General features: G+C 38.4%; 1 protein-coding gene across 2 annotated transcripts; it reads left to right on the top strand.

Moving 5' to 3' along the window:
* Positions 1-23: 23 nt before the first annotated feature.
* cnot2 (CCR4-NOT transcription complex, subunit 2) lies at positions 24-17,023 on the top strand. Of its 2 annotated transcripts, none has more exons than XM_048158159.1 (15): positions 24-157; positions 1,196-1,315; positions 2,965-3,037; positions 3,146-3,302; positions 3,388-3,567; positions 9,371-9,447; positions 9,574-9,699; positions 9,882-10,006; positions 10,186-10,306; positions 12,814-12,970; positions 13,073-13,134; positions 13,221-13,270; positions 13,351-13,451; positions 13,536-13,680; positions 16,364-17,023. In XM_048158159.1, the coding sequence occupies exons 2-15, from the start codon at positions 1,208-1,210 to the stop codon at positions 16,448-16,450; spliced, it is 1,569 nt and encodes a 522-aa protein (XP_048014116.1). In that variant the 5' UTR covers positions 24-157; positions 1,196-1,207; the 3' UTR covers positions 16,451-17,023. The 2 variants fall into 2 exon arrangements, with proteins under 2 accessions (XP_048014116.1, XP_048014117.1); XM_048158160.1 differs by having other exon boundaries at positions 125-144.
* The last annotated feature ends 1,230 nt before the right edge of the window (positions 17,024-18,253 follow it).

The following is an 18,253-nucleotide window of genomic DNA, read 5'->3' as shown; positions in this document are numbered from 1 at the left end:
ATCTAATATCCAGCAGACTGTATCCAGAACAATTTTCAGTCTAGTATGAAATAAACTGAAGGTCAAGGGGTCAGAGGGTAAAGGCTATTCCCCCAGCATTCTCGCCTGTAGGATTCACAGCCATCTTGGATCTGCGAGGAGAGGGTAAATTAATGCGGTTAGTCAATTCCATTTTCACCAAAAGAAATACATTGCACAACAGGGTTTGCATCGCATATACAGGGCCAAATGAACATTTGCAGCTTTATGCGTATATCCAAGCAGATATTTAGTAGCTGAATGAATGCAATGACACGTTTGCACGGCTTTACTGGTTTCTGTTTTTGTTCTGGAGGCCAGAGTTAGCCGACTAGCGCTAAGCGCTAACAAAAACAGACAGCCGAGACAGAGGCCTAAACCGTTTAAACAGATAGATACATGCATTATGTATGTCTAGACATCTGGTGTAATACTAATACATCCTGACTAATATAGATTAAATGGTTCAATGTGTTTTGGTTTTCATTGAAATCTCTATTTATGCCGAAAATGTCTAGTTAGCAGGTACACAGCTAACGGCAAAGCTAACTAGCTGACATAAATGAGAACATTTCGCGACATGCCAGTGTTTATTTTACTTATTTCTCTCTGCAAGTATGTCCGTAACATCATGACACGTAGGAATCAGTTTTAATATTATGAATAATGTTATTGTTTGTTGAAATGTGAGTTTGTTGATGTATCTGGCTAGTAATTGGTGTTTCTTCATGGATTTAGCTGGTGAATTAAGCTGGTTTGTTGTCAAGTGTCAGTTTCGAAAGCGATATTTGTTTCTTTTCCAGCCATAGGACAAATATCTGCTGTGTTCTGAATATATGAATACGTTATTAATTTAACAACGTACCGCCATAGCAGACTATATGTTCTTCTAGCATAAGACCATTCGCTAAATTGCGTTAAAGTTTAATCTTGCACATTGTGATTGGGTTGGAAAAAAACAGCCTGTGTTTTTTCATAATGCACTTTAAAGCAGCATATAGCCTTAGGTCTTGTTCTGCAGTGGTAATTCATTATTTATTACTAGTTCTCAGTGGTGCTATGTAGAACTGGTTAATGATATGTCCACTACATGTGTGCAGAGATAATCTGATATGATTTTGCTTCACATGTGGGTGATCAGGATTAAATATCATAACCGTCTCCTCTTTTTCCATAGGTGACAAACGGAATGTTCAGTGCAACGAGAAAGAAGTTTGTTGAGGGGGTCGAAAGTGACTACCCTGATGAGATGTACTATGGCCAGCAGTCAATGTTCCCGCATCGATCGGAGAAAGACGTAAGAACAGTCGTTAGTGAATCCTAATTGTTATGTCCATTGTGTCTAAAGCTTTTGTTGACCAGAGGTCAGATAGAATGAAAAAACATTACATTATCGTTGTATTAGAATATACATTATTATTAACATTTCACGTGCACTGCCAACATTTCCACTGACCTGACCACCAAAAAATATCTTAATATGTTAAAATGTTTTCACGCCAAAATAATACATTTTTTATTTGGCAAATAACTTTTTACAGTCCTTCATAAACATGTACATATGGCTCAAAACATTACTCGCAAATTACAGTACTGAAACTATTCTTAATGCATTGAAGTCATAGCGAAATGATTGTGTTTATGAGTTAAGCGCACATGAATGCCACTATAATATCATAATTTTCAGACTTTGTAAGTTGGGAGCGTGCCAATGAAGAATCATGGTGGAAACAAATTATGACTCTACCATTTAGCAGTTTTATGAGGAGAACTGAACTGCAAGTTGTGGCAAACTGTATTTCTCATTATTTGAATGACAGTAATAAAAAACACAGATAAACCATCAAATACACATCTAATGTGCGTCGTTTAGGGCTGGGCGATGTGGCCAAAAAAAATTATCATGATGAAAATGTTCATATCAGTTGATATCGATCACGATAAATGTCAATTGGCAGATTTTTGCTCTTAAGTGAAAGTTGTAGAAACCAGACCGTTAAAGGGTTAGTTCACCCAAAAATGAAATTTCGGTCATTAATTACTCACCCTCATGTCGTTTCAAACCCGCAAGACCTTGGTTCATCCTCAGCACCCAAATTAAGACGTTTTTGATAAAATCTGAGAATATATCTCCCATAGAAAGCAATGAAATTACCACATTCAAGGCCCAGAAAGGTAGTAAAGACATTGTTAAAATAGTCCATGTGACTACAGTGGTTCAACTTTAATGTTATGAAGCGACGAGAATACTTTTTGTGCGCAAAAACAAAACAAAAATAATAACTTTATTCAACGATATCTTCTCTACCCTGTTAGTCTCTTCCTTTAATGCATTTATGTCTACATTAATAGTACAATCCGATATGAATAGTGTTACAACAGTAAAAATACATTGTAAATGATGGTGATTTGTAGATTAAAAAGCATTCTGTTTTGTTGCACATAGTGTTTCTCCTGATTCATCTGGCTTTAAACTAGCTTAAACTACAGAGACATTTGTGTTCTTCATTGAATTAAAGCGCTTCTCACTGGATCTCACGGCGCTGTTTAGTGGTCACATGACCGAGACAGAACAGAGAGTAAGCTTGTGCCATTTGAACTTTGGGCCGAGTTTCATTCCGTTTTTAGCGCATATACATTATCGAATGTTTATCGAACTCTTGATATTTTATTGAGGAAAATTATATCACGATAATTATCGCTATCATTTCATCGCCCAGCCCTAGCGTCGTTTGTTCTTATGTTGCATTAGCGCTAAAAAGCATCTTTCATTTGTCAGTAAGGGAAATAGAGAGCCTTGCTGAGCATAAGAGACTTCTTTCAAAAATCTTCACGGCTACAACATATGAACGGTTGTATAAATGTAAATATGTATATATGAAAAGTAATGTCAGCTCTCATTTACATATTAGTTCAGATGAAGTTCTAAGTTGTCTTGTTTTACAGATGCTGCCATCACCCTCGCCGTCATCGTCAGGTCAATTGTCACAGCTTGGTGCGAGTTTGTATGGTCCGCAAAGTGAGTACAAGTCTTCGATCCGGCTTATGTCACTGATAAATGCTGCTCATAAAAAGACTATGCTCTCTGATTCCGAGCACCATTTGATCAGGGTTTCTCAATTTGTAGGTGCACTAGGTTTCTCAATGAGCAACATACAACGTATGAGCAACAACAATCCTCAACTGAACCGGAGTTTAACACAAGGCACTCAGTTACCGAGCCATAGCACCCCAACAACAGGCGTCCCAACAATGTCCCTCCACACACCACCTTCGCCGAACAGGTACACGATCACCTCTGCGTGTTTTATGTTGTGTGGGATGACGTGATCTGCTGTGCTAAGTCCCATCCTTGCTGATGTTCCGCAGGGGCATCCTGCCCATGAACACCAGGAACATGATGAGCTCGCAGGTAGGGCAGGGCATGGGCATGAGCGGCAGGACCAACAGCATGGGCAGCTCTGGCCTGGGCAGCCCTAACCGCAGCTCTCCCAGCATTATCTGCATGCCCAAACAGCAGCCAGCACGCCAGCCATTCACCATCAACAGGTAAGACTGGCCACACGTGAGAGAGCAAACATGACTTGTTTTGGTAAGGCTGTCAATTTAACATGTTAATTAGTACAGGAATAAGAAAGAAATGCCAGTGCCAGGACAGTGGTCAGATTATGTTCAACGATATGGGAATAAAACAAACTATAAATTGACTTAGTATGAATGTAATGTTCAATGCTTTCATTTGCCACAGTAATAGAATCTTTATCGTTTATGGCACGGCTCAACAGTAAGGATGGATTGAGGGTTGGACTAGTCCAAATAATAAATATAATTTTATACTTATATTTATTTTAAAGTGCCCCATTATGCTTTTTTTGTTTGTTTGGATATTACCTTTCATGTAGTGTGTAATATAGCTGTTTGTGAATATAAAAGCTTTGCAAAGTTTCTAGGGCTGCCCCCTAATAGTCGACGAGAAGAGGCTTAGTCGACCAAAATTTTATCAGTGGTTAGTCGCAGAAATAAACCCTCCGCAGGAAGTGGCGAAGTCACGCAGTCTGTGACAGACAATGGCTACGTTTACATGAATTGAATCCGACTGCAGATCTGTTTACATGTACTCTAAACACTGTAATCTGGTTTAAATATCCGTTTACATGTGTTTTATATACATTCCGATTAAAACTTTTGCGCACGCGCTCTTGCGTGTGTGACGTCATATCAATCACACTTGCGGTAACCCGGGTTACGTCAACAGACGATCATGTATCGATGAGATATTGTCAAAAGTATCAAATCTAGGCAATATTAAGAAGATTTGGCATTTCCAATTAATGTAGGCATGTTACATTACTATTAGGTTAGGCTTCTTTCTTTCATTATTACATTAATATTATAATACTATGTACTGCCACAAAAGAAATAATGGAATAAATTTAGACAGTTATATGCCGTTATCAGCATTTTATGTTGAAATTCGTCTCTCTGAGAGAATATGCTCCGTTAATGCAGCCTCAGACAGCTCCGTCACTTTTTACTTTCACTTTCTGTAGTGAATACTGACCGAGGTTGAGACTTTTTCACCGGCATAACTCTTGCGCAAAGTTTGCACGTTGCTTCTTGTGTGATATCCACTGGCTCCCATTTTTGTTTTAAAACGGAAAAAATCCCAATATAATGACGAAGGGATACATACGCCACTGCCTGTTGGCATACATCTTTACAACTAAAGACGTGAACGCGAACTTGCGCACTGCGTAATGCGTGTCAACATTGCACTGCACGTGTGCTCAGAGACTATACGATTAATACGATTGAGAAAGTAGTCGGATTCAAGCGTTAACATGATATTTTTTTGCTGTTGGATCGGATTAGAAAAGGAATAAACCACCCCTTTCAATCCGATCGAAATTTCATTCGGATCGAGCTCAATCGGATCGATTAAGGTGTTTACATGAACGTTTTTCAATCCGTTTGAGCCGTCAATCCGATTACAAGTGGATTATTTGGGTGCATGTAAACGTAGCCAATGTTGGGGAAAGTTACTTTTAAAAGTAATGCATTACAATATTGCGTTATTCCCTGTTATTTCATTACTTTTTATGGAATTACTTTGCATAAAAATACTACGTTGCATTACTTTTGTGTTACTTTTTCTCACCTGGGCTGGGCTTGTTTGTTTGTTTTTTTATAACAACAAAAAAAGTTCTATTTTTGGCAAATGTAAAGGCCCTTTCACACCAAAAGTGAAATGAATAAGCCTCAGGCTGAAGGAAATGCAAATTCACGCCTGTACAGTAGAGGGTGCAGCTCAAACTAACCTTATAGCTGTGCTGCCATTCTGGAATACAGTAGAATAGGATGCAGAAAAATAATTAAATGAGTAAATGTATGTTCACAATTAGACCACGTTCACACAGAAGCAGAATACGGTTGTCAGTCCTGTATTTGAGGCCTTAATACGGTATGTTCACACACCAGTACGGTTATTTAGGAGAGTGACAACCGCACTCTATAACCGAACTCGCACCCGTAAATTTTCAAGACTCACAAGCGCGTTCTAGGAATATTCGCACTGGATTGGACAGGACTGGACAACTCACATTTTTTGTGTGTGTGGTTTCACTTTTGGTAACTTAGAGCAAGGGAGATATGAGCTGTGTGTCGTCTGAATGTTTTAGATCCAGTCACTATTCTTCACCAGATCTGCTCCCATCAGTTTTGTGTTTTATGCGCGACTCAAATGCCGTGTCATGCACGAGAAACTGCAAAGGATGGGAGACGCAAGTGCAATGGTTAAATGTGTCCAGCAAGCGCATGTTTATATTAAAGCTGCTGCCAGTTAATGATCATTTGATGGATGACCTTGAGACTCAGTTGGACTCTGTCCTGTCAAAAGTATAAGTCTTTTCAGTTTTATGGACGTCACCATCTTTGATATTATTTTGGTCACTGTCGCTATGGTTACTAGTGAGAATACGGGCTTGACTCTCGTTGCACGTTCATACAGACAGTATTCGAGACGCTACTGCAAGTTGCTGTTTGAACAGGACATTTCGAGACTCACACCTGTAAGTAAATGCGGTTCTCAGTCCGTAAAACTGACAGTGTGAACGTGGCCTTAGTCTAGAATAACCGTCATGTTTACACTCTGCACTTACTCCCATTTCTCTCAACATGGAGACAGGAGAGCTGTCAGTCAATAAATGGGAAGACAAAGTAACTTGCGTTACTTATTTAAAAAAGTAACTCAGATATTTTGTTGTAAATTTAAAAGTAATGCTTTACTTTACTAGTTACTTGGAAAAAAGTAATCTGATTACATAACTCAAGTTACTTACCCCCAACACTGGTGATGGACAGATTGTTAATGGCGGGTCCTTGTGGTAATTACATTATGTCAGAAAAAAATCCAAATGTTCACCTATCATGCATCAACCTCAAATATGGTTTATCACTTGAAACATGTAAGTAGTAGCAGCTTTACATGGCCGCTCGCTCTAATGTTTACCTAGATAAATGTGGCAATAGGCAATTAAAGGCTCATTATGATTTATATGGTTTATTAATATAAATGTGCGAGTAGTCGAATAATCGCTTAAATGAACTACTACTAGTTGACTTGAAAAATCTTTAGTCGTGGGCAGCCCTAAATGTTTCAAAGATCAAAGTACAAATAATTAGTGTTGTTGTCTCCTGAAAGAAAGAAGTGATTCTGAACTGCCTGAAACAATTCGTCAGTAATTAGTCTTAAAGGTGCCATCGAACGTTTTTTTACAAGATGTAATATAAGTCTTAGTTGTCCCCTGAATGTGTCTGTGAAGTTTCAGCTCAAAATACCCCATAGATTTTTTTTAATAAATTTTTTTAACTGCCTATTTTGGGGCATAATCAGAAATGCGCCGATTCAGGCTGCGGCCCCTTTAAATGCTCGCCCACCCTCTATCATTGCATAAACAAAGTTCACACAGCTAATATAACCCTCAAATGGATCTTTACAAAGTGTTCGTCAGGCATGCTGCATGCATACATCGGATTATGTGAATATTGTATTTATTTGGATGTTTACATTTGATTCTGAATGAGTTTGAGGCTATGCTCCGTGGCTAACGGCTAATGCTACACTGTTGGAGAGATTTATAAAGAATGAAGTTGTGTTTATGAATTACACAGACTGCAAGTGTTTAATAATGAAAATAGTGACGACTCTTGTCTCCGTGAATACAGTAAGAAACGATGGTAACATTAACCACATTTAACAGTACATTAGCAACATGCTAACAAAACATTTAGAAAGACAGTTTACAAATATCACTAAAAATATAATGTAATCATGGATCATGTCAGTTATTATTCGCTCCATCTGACATTTTTCGCTGTTGTTCTTGCTTGCTTACCTAGTCTGATGATTCAGCTGTGCACAGATCCAGACGTTAATACTGACTGCCCTTGTGTAATGCCTTGAACATGAGCTGGCATATGCAAATATTTTGGGCGTACATATTAATGATCCCGACTGTTACGTAACAGTCAGTGTTATGTTGAGATTCGCCTGTTCTTCGGAGGTCTTTTAAACAAATGAGATTTATATAAGAAGGAGGAAACAATGGTGTTTGAGACTCACTGTATGCCATTTCCATGTACTGAACTCTTGTTATTTAACTATGCCAAAATAAATTCAATTTTTAATTCTAGGGCACCTTTAAGGTCTTTGCACACTGAGTCCGAAATTTCGTCAGAAATTTTGCACGTTAAAAAAATAAATACGACCTCATGTTGTGTCAATCACGTTTACACACTGCCTCTGAAACTTTTGTCTGTCATAAAAAATTTTTGGATCGGGTTCAATTTTCTGCATTTTTCGCATCCGTAGCAAGCATTTTGAGAGGTGTTTTGACAATTCAGAGCCACCGTACAAGTGAATGCCAAAATCCAGAATGACGTCTGACAAGTTGATCCACTTCGTCTCGCAGCTCAAAGCACTGTATGACAAAAAAAGTGCACCAGTAGCAAAGCATCAAACTGAGCCGCTGACATTCTGGGATAATCCCGACAGCTCCTTGATAAGGAGGTGGAACTCTCCTTCCTCTCTACGCAATCTCAGGATTGAATAGACTTATTTTTAGGATTACGCATATGAAAATTGCGGACTCCGTGTGCAAGGACCTTTACTTCCTGCTCGAACCTATGTAGGTTTGTAACAAATTTGCATAATGCCTGCCTGTGGTCTTTATTGGCTGCCCGTGAACAATGTCTACTTTGACCCTCAAACACTGTAGTTGTGAAAGAGTCTGGTTCGTGTTGTCGACATGTCGAGAAGACACTGTTTTCTGCGCTGTGAAAACAAATCCACTTTGCATGCACTTTGGAAAGAAGGCGTTTAGAGAGACCGAATCTTTGATCAAACTGTTTCAGACACTGAGAAAAGAGGTGATGCTGCAATGTTTATTAGAAAATTTGCATTAGGAACCTTTAAAATAGCATAATGGGGCACTTTAAAATGTATTACTTATACATTTGTACACATTGCTTTTTGTCAGATTTTATCTGCATTAATAGCTGAAAATTGTACTATTATTATAATTATACAAGAAACTCACAGACAGCAATAAATTAAACACTTTTACTGGGAAATAATGGAATACATTACTGATTAGTTGTATGTATTTGTTACGTGTGTTGTATTTGCTGCTCAAGAAACATTTATCATTATTATCAAAGTTAAAAACAGTTGTATTGCTTAATATTTTTGTGAAAACTGATTTTTTTCCCCCCAGGATTCTTTGATTAATAGAAAATGTAAAACAGCATTTTTTTTTTAGTAGAAATCCTTTGTAACACTATATAAATCTTTACTGTCACTTTTGATCAATTTAATGTTTCCTTAATGAATAAAAGTATTACGTTCTTAAAAGAAAAATCGTACTGAATAAACATTTGAATGGTACTGTATAGCAGTAACCCAATTGCGCACTTCCATCAACTGGCTCAAAACACTCTTACTCTGTCCCTGGACCAGCAAGCCATCCTTAATGTTGAGTCTTGTCTGTTTATGGACTTTCCCATTAAAACCAAATAACAGGCTTACATATTTTATAAGGCTTGTTTTCTGTGCACATTTATGGTTGATGAGCACATATGAAGCTTGTTAGAATCTCCTTTCTTAAATATACACGTCGTCTTTGTTTATTGTTAAAATTGAAGCTGATTTTATGGTAAAAAAGTGGCTTCTCATAATCTTAAATACATATTATGTATTTTAATTAACTTTCACCTTAGGCCAAGATAAGGCCAATCAAGACTGATTAAGACTGACCTTAACAAAAGGGTCAAATCCTCATGTGTGTCATTGTAGTATGTCAGGATTTGGAATGGGCCGGAGCCAGGGGTTTGGAATGAACTCCTTATCCAATAACATCTTCAACGGGACAGGTGAGTGCTTCACTGAACATGCTTGGTGATGATACACCATGACAGGAACCGTGACGCTTAAATTGTATCCTAGAAAGAGAAGTAGCCCATTCTTATTGTATTCTTTTTCTATCGTCTGTGTGGCAGATGGGAGTGAAAATGTGACAGGAATAGACCTCTCAGAATTCCCAGCACTTGCAGACAGAAGTCGGAGGGAGGGAAACGGCAACCCAACACCTTTGCATAATCCACTGGCTGGAAGGGCACCCTATGGTACGAGTTCATTTTACACAGTCGCATTACTTTGCTGAAACCCAAACCCTCTTAGTTTTTATTACTAAGCACGCTTCTCCTTGAATGGATGATGTGTTGTGAATGCATGACAAGGTCAGGGGTTTTATTTTTATTTCCTCACAATAACCCTCAAACCTTTGTTAAAATGTGTCTCTCCATAGTTGGAATGGTCACAAAGCCATCGAACGAACAGTCGCAGGACTTCTCGATTCACAACGAAGACTTCCCTGCCCTACCCGGGCCCAACTACAAGGACCCAACATTGAGCACGGATGAAAGCAAATCAGTCAGTATTACCTGAATTTGATCTTTCATAAGCTTCAGAGAGACATTGCATAAATAACATGTCATTGTTTTGCAGGATGGGTAAGGATACTTGGCAATTAATGTTTGAAGTGATGCTGTCCAGTGCTACATGATTGCTTGACCTTTAACTCATTGTCCTGGCCTCTTCTGTCTCCACAGAACTTGAACTCCTCAGGCAAGGGCAGCTCAAGTGCAGATGGACCCAAATTTCCCGGCGACAAGACATCATCAGCACAGAATAACAACCAGCAAAAGAAAGGGATCCAGGTGTTGCCTGATGGTGAGGCCTTCTAGCAACATGCATGGATGTATTTCAAACGACTTCCAGCTTTGAAAACATGATTGTTGAATAAAACAAGTAATGTGCTTTAAAGGATTAGTTCACTTCTGAATTAAAATTTCCTGATAATTTACTCACCCCCATGTCATCCAAGATGTTCATGTCTTTCTTTATTCGAAAAGAAATCAAGGTTTTTGAGGAAAACATTCCAGGATTTTTCTCCATATAGTGGATTTCAATGGCTACCAACAGGTTGAAGGTCAAAATTACAGTTTCAGTGCAGCTTCAAGGGCTTTAAATGATACCAGACGAGGAATAAGGGTCTTATCTAGTGAAACAATCAGTCATTTTCTAAAAAAAAAATAAAAAAATGTTCAACCACAAATGCTCATCTTGCACTAGCTCTGCGATGTGCCACGCATTACGTTATCACATTAGAAAGTTCACGTGTGACGTAGGCGGAAGTACCGATCCATTGTTTACAAAATGAGCGTGCAAAGTCTAAGTCGAACACCTTTTACAGAAAAAAGGTAAAACAACGATGTTGGAGGGGAAAATGAGATGGAGTTTTTCGGCGTACCGCGGAACTTCCACCTACGTCATGCGTGACCTTTCTAACGTGATGCATGGCGGATCGCAGAGCAGAAAATGGCCGATTGTTTCACTAGATAGGACCCTTATTCCTCATCTGGGATCATGTAGAGCGCTTTGAAGCTGCAATGAAACTGCAATTTGGACCCTCAACCCGTTGAACCCTGTTGAAGTCCACTATATGGAGAAAAATCCTGGAATGTTTTCATCAAAAACCTTAATTTCTTTTCGACTGAAGAAAGAAAGGCATGAACATCTTGAATGACATGGGGGTGAGTAAATGATCAGGAAAATTTGAGTTCTGAAGTGAACTAATACTTTAATGAAGTATGTTAATCAAGAATTTGTTTAGGCAGGTTTCAATGCACCAGTCTGGGTTTCCATTTTAAGTTTATATATTTAATAATAATACTAATAATCCCCATGAAAAGTAAAACAATATCTTAAATTTTTATTTTGAGTAAAAAACCCTATTTATTTAAATATAAAAATGTAAATATAAAATAATTTAAAATGGATGTAAAGTATTTTTAAAGTCAATCATCCTTTATTATTTAAAAACAATAACTAGTTTTTATAGTAATAAATTTCATAACTAAAAATTTTTTGCATTGCTGTCGGACAGAAACCTCGTATCTCCATATTTATTTAATTTTTTTTCAAAAAATCATTACTATTTTGTCTTTCTCTGGGTTTTGCAAATATTTAAAGGTCCCGTTCTTCGTGATCCTATGTTTCAAACTTTAGTTAGTGTGTAATGTTGTTGTTAGAGTATAAATAAAATCTGTGAAATTTTAAAGCTCAAAGTTCAATGTCAAGCGAGATATTTTATTTAACAGAAGTCGCCTACATCGAACGGCCAGTTTGGACTACATCCCTCTACTTCCTTCTTTAATGACGTCACTAAAACAGTTTTTTGACTAACCTCCGCCCACAGGAATACACAAGAGTTGCGTTTGTAGAGTGTGTTTGTCGCCATGTCGTCGAAACGCTGTTATTTTCATCCCGCAGTCCAATCACCTGGTCTGATTCCGGCTCAAATTGATAGGGTAAAATTAAAGACATGTTTACAATAACACTGAGCGCGTGCATCTCCACGTTATGGTAAGAGGCGTGACCTTTCCGGGCAAGGTTTGCTAAGCTGCTGTCGAATCACAACACAGGAACCGCTGGCACAATCAGAACTCGTTACGTATTTCTGAAGGAGGGACTTCATAGAACAAGGAAGTCATCAGCCCGTTTTTATGACAGTGGAAACAGCGGTATACAGATAAGTAAATTATGTGAAAAATACTGTGTTTTTACACGCGAAACATGAACACATGTTATATTGCACACTATAAACACAATCAAAGCTTCAAAAAACCACGAAAAACAGGACCTTTAAAGGTACACTGTCATTTTTTTTTTTTGTTCAAAATTTATATGAGCGACTACATCATGAATCAATCTTCCAAACCGTTATCCTGAATCACTATGGTACACCTATAATAAGTGTTTATCTTCGGACAATTTTAGCGGGGCGCCAACCGCTGCGGAGTAGCCCAGTACCTGCGTGATTCGTCATACGTGTTACATAGTGTACCTTTAACCAATGAAAAGTACTGAAAAGTGTTTGTGACTAAAACTCTTAACTCCATTAGATCCTCAAAACTGTCAGTATAACTCCACCCCGCCTCTATCGTCAAGTGCTTCACACATTTTGGACCGTCTCTGCTTGTTTGCAATGCAAGAGTAAAAAAAAAAGAACTGGTTGATTGAATAAGTACAGCATTTTCTTTACACAATAAACACTATATATGTAGTATCAACAATGAATGAATGAATATATTATAAACTCTTGGAAATTGATTGGTCAAAAGATGTATGAATCCTGCCCATTGGAAACACTCAATCAAACTTTTTGTCTTTCATAGGCAAGGTAACAAACATTCCCTCAGGAATGGTGACGGATCAGTTTGGAATGATTGGACTCCTGACATTCATCCGGGCAGCTGAGACGGACCCTGGAATGGTTCATCTGGCTTTAGGAAGCGACCTAACAACGCTAGGACTCAACCTCAACTCTCCAGAGTATGATACTTTAGTCTATTGCCAAATATTGATTTCTTGTCAGTGTTCTCTTTTTGTCCACACATTCATTTCTTCATTTCTGTTTTCTTCAACTCCTTGTAGGAATCTGTATCCTAAGTTTGCATCTCCCTGGGCTTCAGCTCCATGTCGACCACAAGACATTGGTAAGAGTTAGTCTGACCTAAACTTGTAAAGATGACCAACTCATTTTGGCTCTTCAGTAATGAATGCAACTTTTTTTTTTTTTTAGACTTCCATGTTCCTTCAGAGTACTTAACCAACATTCACATAAGGGACAAGGTGAGGTGATAAACACTTCAATAAAACTGCACTGAAATTGTAATGCGCACCCAGCTGACCTCATAATGTGCTCTAAACAGCTGGCTGCAATAAAACTGGGGCGATATGGTGAAGACCTGCTGTTCTACCTCTACTACATGAACGGAGGAGACCTCTTACAACTCCTCGCTGCCGTTGAGCTGTACGTCCTGCTGATTAAGTCATTCTTTGTCCAGACATTTAGCTGGTAAATAGAGGTTAAATGGAACGTTTTGTCGTATTGCAGCTTCAACCGGGATTGGCGGTACCATAAAGAGGAAAGGGTTTGGATTACAAGAGCACCTGGCATGGAGCCCACGCTAAAGACCAACACCTACGAGAGAGGAACGTACTACTTCTTTGATTGTCATAACTGGAGGAAGGTCGCTAAGGTAAAGATATTGAAATCGGTGTCTGCTTCCTCCATCTATTTGTTTTCAGCTAGTCTTCTGATGATTTTTCTGAAACCTAACATCTGATTTGTGCCATTTTGGAGGTTTCTAATGGCTCCCGATGCGATATCTTAAAGGGATAGTTCACCCAAAAATGAAAATAATCCCATGAGTCGCTCACCCTCAAGCCATCCTAGGTGTATATGACTCAGGGCTTTCCACAGGTTTGAAATATACTTGCGGTGGTAGCCGGGCGAAAAATCCTATTACCCACGGCACAAAAATGGTCTACTACATGTGACAAACAAACAATGTGTGATCTTTAACAGTATTTTTATTTATCGAAATTAATTTTAATTAAATAACATATTACATTTAATTACATACTAACATTATGCATTATTATGCATTGTAAATTATGCAAAATTACAGCATTTAAATGGTTCACCTTTTCCTATGTTCATCCTTGTTGTCATATAGTGTTTCTCTCAGTGAATAGGACACAGATTTTACTAGTAAAATTTATAAAATGAATAATATATGTGTCAAATAATGTTCTTAGTCTTTTACTTATACAATTTATAGTGTAACCAAAATACCAATAATGCCCAAAAGAAAAAGAAAAAACTTAGCGTGTGACTTTTAATTATAAACAAGCCCGAAATACACAGGGACTCTTATTTTGAAATGTCTGTACTGTTGCAGGCTGATCCTTCAGATTCTTACAATCATCTAAAACATTTTATATAAAGGCCATAAAGTAGACATTGTAATAATTCATCAACTTGAGTTCATTATCAATCGCTTGGCATAAATCTGCGCTTTTCATTGATTGAGAATCACTTTGAAGCAGTCTGAAGCGCTGTTGCGCGAGCCTGTAGAAAGCGCAACAGCGCCCCCTTGTGACTTTGCAAAATGCAGCGCCCGTTTGAATGTTAGCGGGAGTAAACAGTTCTGATGCACACATAACGAGCAGGTACGAAACGACTAGTTTATCGATCGCGGATGGTTTCATTATCTTGCGCGGATATAAAAGTATAAGAGGATAAAAATAATAAAAGCAAAAATGTGTCTCCGAATATACTTGGGCGGCCGTTATTATACGTGGGCGGCCCGCCCAAGTAAAGTCTATGTGTGGGAAGCACTGTGACTATCTTCTTTCAGACGAATACAATCAGAGATATATTTAAAAATATCCTGACTCTTCTAAGCTTTATAATGGTAGTGAATGGAGGGTGAGATTTTGAAGCCCAAATAAATGCCTCCATCCATCATAAAAAGTAATCCATTCGGCTCCCGGGGGTTAATAAAGGCGTTTTTTGGGTTTTTGTAAGAAAAATGTCCATGTTTAAAACTTTATTAAAGGTGAGGTATGTAGTTTTTTAAAAACACTGTTTGGAAGTTAGTCAGGCTGACACCAACAACAAACATGTAACCAATCAGTATTAGGTGGCGTATGATGGTCGAGGAGAGAGAACAAGCAAGAGGGAGATTTGGAAAAGAAAAAAAAACTGTAGAAAGAGAGATGAGAGAATGTGGTATTTAGCATCATTGTTAGTGCACTCGCCTCACCTGCCAGCAGCGAATGGGCCGGGGTTCAAGACCGACTTGGAGCAGGATTGGAGTGTGAGTTTTGGAGGCGGAGCAATAAAGAGAGGGGTGGGTTTGTTTGGGTTGATTTCAAATATCAACAATGTCCAAAAGCGTTTTTGACAATCTACTTACTATCTACTTTAACTATAATAACTAGCTTCCGGCAGATGGCCGTACCCGTTGATTTATGGCAAAAGAGTGATGTCTGACCTGACGCAATGACGAACGACGAACGTGAAAAAGGATAGAGCAAAACAGAACACTGCTCAGGAATTGGAAGTGTCTAAAATTCGAAATTTCTCCAACATCCTGCGTCATAATTCGCGTCACGGGTTACTCTTGTGGCGCAATCGGCTTGCGCAGTATGCGTACGGTCGTCTGCCAGAAGCTAGTTATTTTAGTTTATAAAAATTGGATTATGGATTATGGATTACTTTTATGATGGATGGATACATTTTTTTTTTTGGGCTTCAAAATCCCCTATTCAGTTCCATTATAAATCTTGGAAGAGCCAGGATATATTTTAAATATATCTGTAATTGTTTCCGTCTGAAAGAAGTAGTCATATACACCTAGGATGGCTTGAGGGTGAGTAAATCATGGGATAATTTTCATTTTTGGGTGAACTATCCCTTTAAAATATACGATATGAGCCAACTCTGGATAAAATATCAAAATCATAATTTAATAATAGCAAATGATATGTACACAAAATAACAAATATATTATAGTAATTTATTTTTTGAAACTGAATCTTTTTTTTTTTTTTAGGTGTTTTAAATATATTAAAATTAATTGTATTAAATTATATTGTTTAATTTGATAAAAATGTTAATATATGCTTGTTTAATTGCACATTTTCACACGTTCACTGCAAAAAATGAATCGCGATTAAATATTTAAATCGATTGGCTGCAGTGTGAAAATTGACTAATAAATAGTTGAAAACCCCAAACGTGCACTTTTGAAGTACTTAATCGATCGGTCGTGCACTGTTATCTATCGATGCTGATAATTTCGAAATATGCCATTATCATACTGAACGTTCAATATGGCTGGACGTCAGCTCTGTGCTTTCCTCTCATCTCAGGAGTTTCACCTGGAATACGACAAGCTAGAGGAGCGGCCTCACGTGCCAACCACCTTCAATTACAATCCGGCCCAGCAGGCCTTCTGAAGCTGCGTCCATCAGCACCCGTGAGCTCTTGGAGCCATCGGCCAGAGACAGCCAGCCGACCTGCCCGACCACAAAAAACCTGGTTTTATTCCTCAACTGTCTGGACAAGGACTGCGGGAGGGGGAGGGGGGGGTGGCGGGGGTCTCCACCTTAAGAACTGGGGAGAGGGACCCTGCCTTACAAATTATGTGCTGCCCGAACACACAAAAAAAAACACTTCTATATATTTTCATTCTGTTTTTAAATTCCCCTCTTACGTTTTTTTTTTTCTTCTTCTTCTTCTCCCTCCATTTCATTTCGAGCAGGGTCAATGTTTTGTTTACTCCTCTGATGGAAAGCCCCTTTTGGTGTTTGCCTGGAGTCTTTGAAGTTGCAGTACAGCACACAAACACATCCATTGGTATTAAAAGAGAAAAAAAAAAAAACGCAGCTCGCGCTTTGTTTTCCGAAGCGCGCTGCGCTACCAAACAGGACAGACACAAAGACAAATCCAATACATGTGAATACACAAGGGCAAAAGAAAATGCAATGTTCATTGTTGCACTATTTAGTAATAAAAGAACACAAAAATTGTTTTCTGCTTTTTTTTTAATGTGGGAAAATCGCTCCGCTCCCGTCGTTGTCTGGAAGGACTCGCGGCCCTGTCGTTAACATAACGGAGGTGCTTTTCCCCCCCTCTTTTCTTTTGTTTGTCATTCCTTTTGCTCCATCCACTTGCGTTCCTCATCCCGAGCTGTTTTCTGCTTAGCTTCAATAAAACCCAATCAGACTGTTTCAGTGACCGCTGGGCACAAGCCGCGGACCAGGCGGTTGTGAGCTTATCGAGAAACATTGTTCCAGAATGAATACGAACCCTTTTCAGTCTTTGTTACGATTTTGTAATAAACGTGTACATTTTTTTAATTTTTTGACATCACATGAATAAAGATATGTATGTATGAATGTGTATATATATGATATATATAGATAGATGTATCTATATATATATATACATTACGTCTATTTTGGAAGAAGTAACTATGCTTGACCTCGTTTTTAGGAGGTAAAACAGAAATGGCATTATGTGGTAGAAGCAAAAATGCAAAAGACAAAAAAAATTAGTGAACAGTATGTTAAGCTGCCAGACGGGGAATCACGTTTGTTACCCTGTGCACTTAAAGACCAATTCAACTAAATGAATAAAGGCGACACGGAAGGCCTACCAAGGACATCTGTATTGCGCAAAAACCAAGGGGGTGGACACATTTCAGCTGCAGCTATTTGAATAGAAGCATTTCGTAGGAAAGGGAAAACCGATAGTACGAAAAACAGACCAATCTTGTATTTTCTGACCACCTTTAAGGCTCCCTTTCTTTGTAATAAAGCAGAACGGCTTTCCTGAACCAGTGTTTGGACTCTGTATGGGAAGGGGTTGTGTGGGTGAAACCGCACGTACGGTACCAGCATGCTGTGTGTGATCTCTCTGTAATGCATGGCTAAAACTAACATTTCCTGTTTCACTTGAGCAGACGGTTTGCTTTTTTTTTCCCAAGTCTTTTAATAAAGATGCCTTGAGGTTAATGGTTAATACACACAAACTACTTACAGACGGTCAAAATGGACAAGAAAAGTCAGAGGGAATGTCACTGATGTGAAGAAACTGCTGTGTAGTGCGCTTTTACGATCACTATGAATACTGTAAGACAGCAGCAGCTTTAAGGCAAGTGCAATTCAACTTCCTCCATCACAGTGCTCAAAGGGTGTCAGACACATTTTAAGTAGCACAAACAGATTAAACAGAACATGTTCGTGTGCTACATTTGA

This window comes from Megalobrama amblycephala, linkage group LG15, assembly GCF_018812025.1.
Source record: "Megalobrama amblycephala isolate DHTTF-2021 linkage group LG15, ASM1881202v1, whole genome shotgun sequence".
Lineage (NCBI taxonomy): Eukaryota > Metazoa > Chordata > Actinopteri > Cypriniformes > Xenocyprididae > Megalobrama > Megalobrama amblycephala.
The sequence above is the reverse complement of the archived record's forward strand: the minus strand, read 5'-3'. Positions and strand labels throughout refer to the sequence as shown.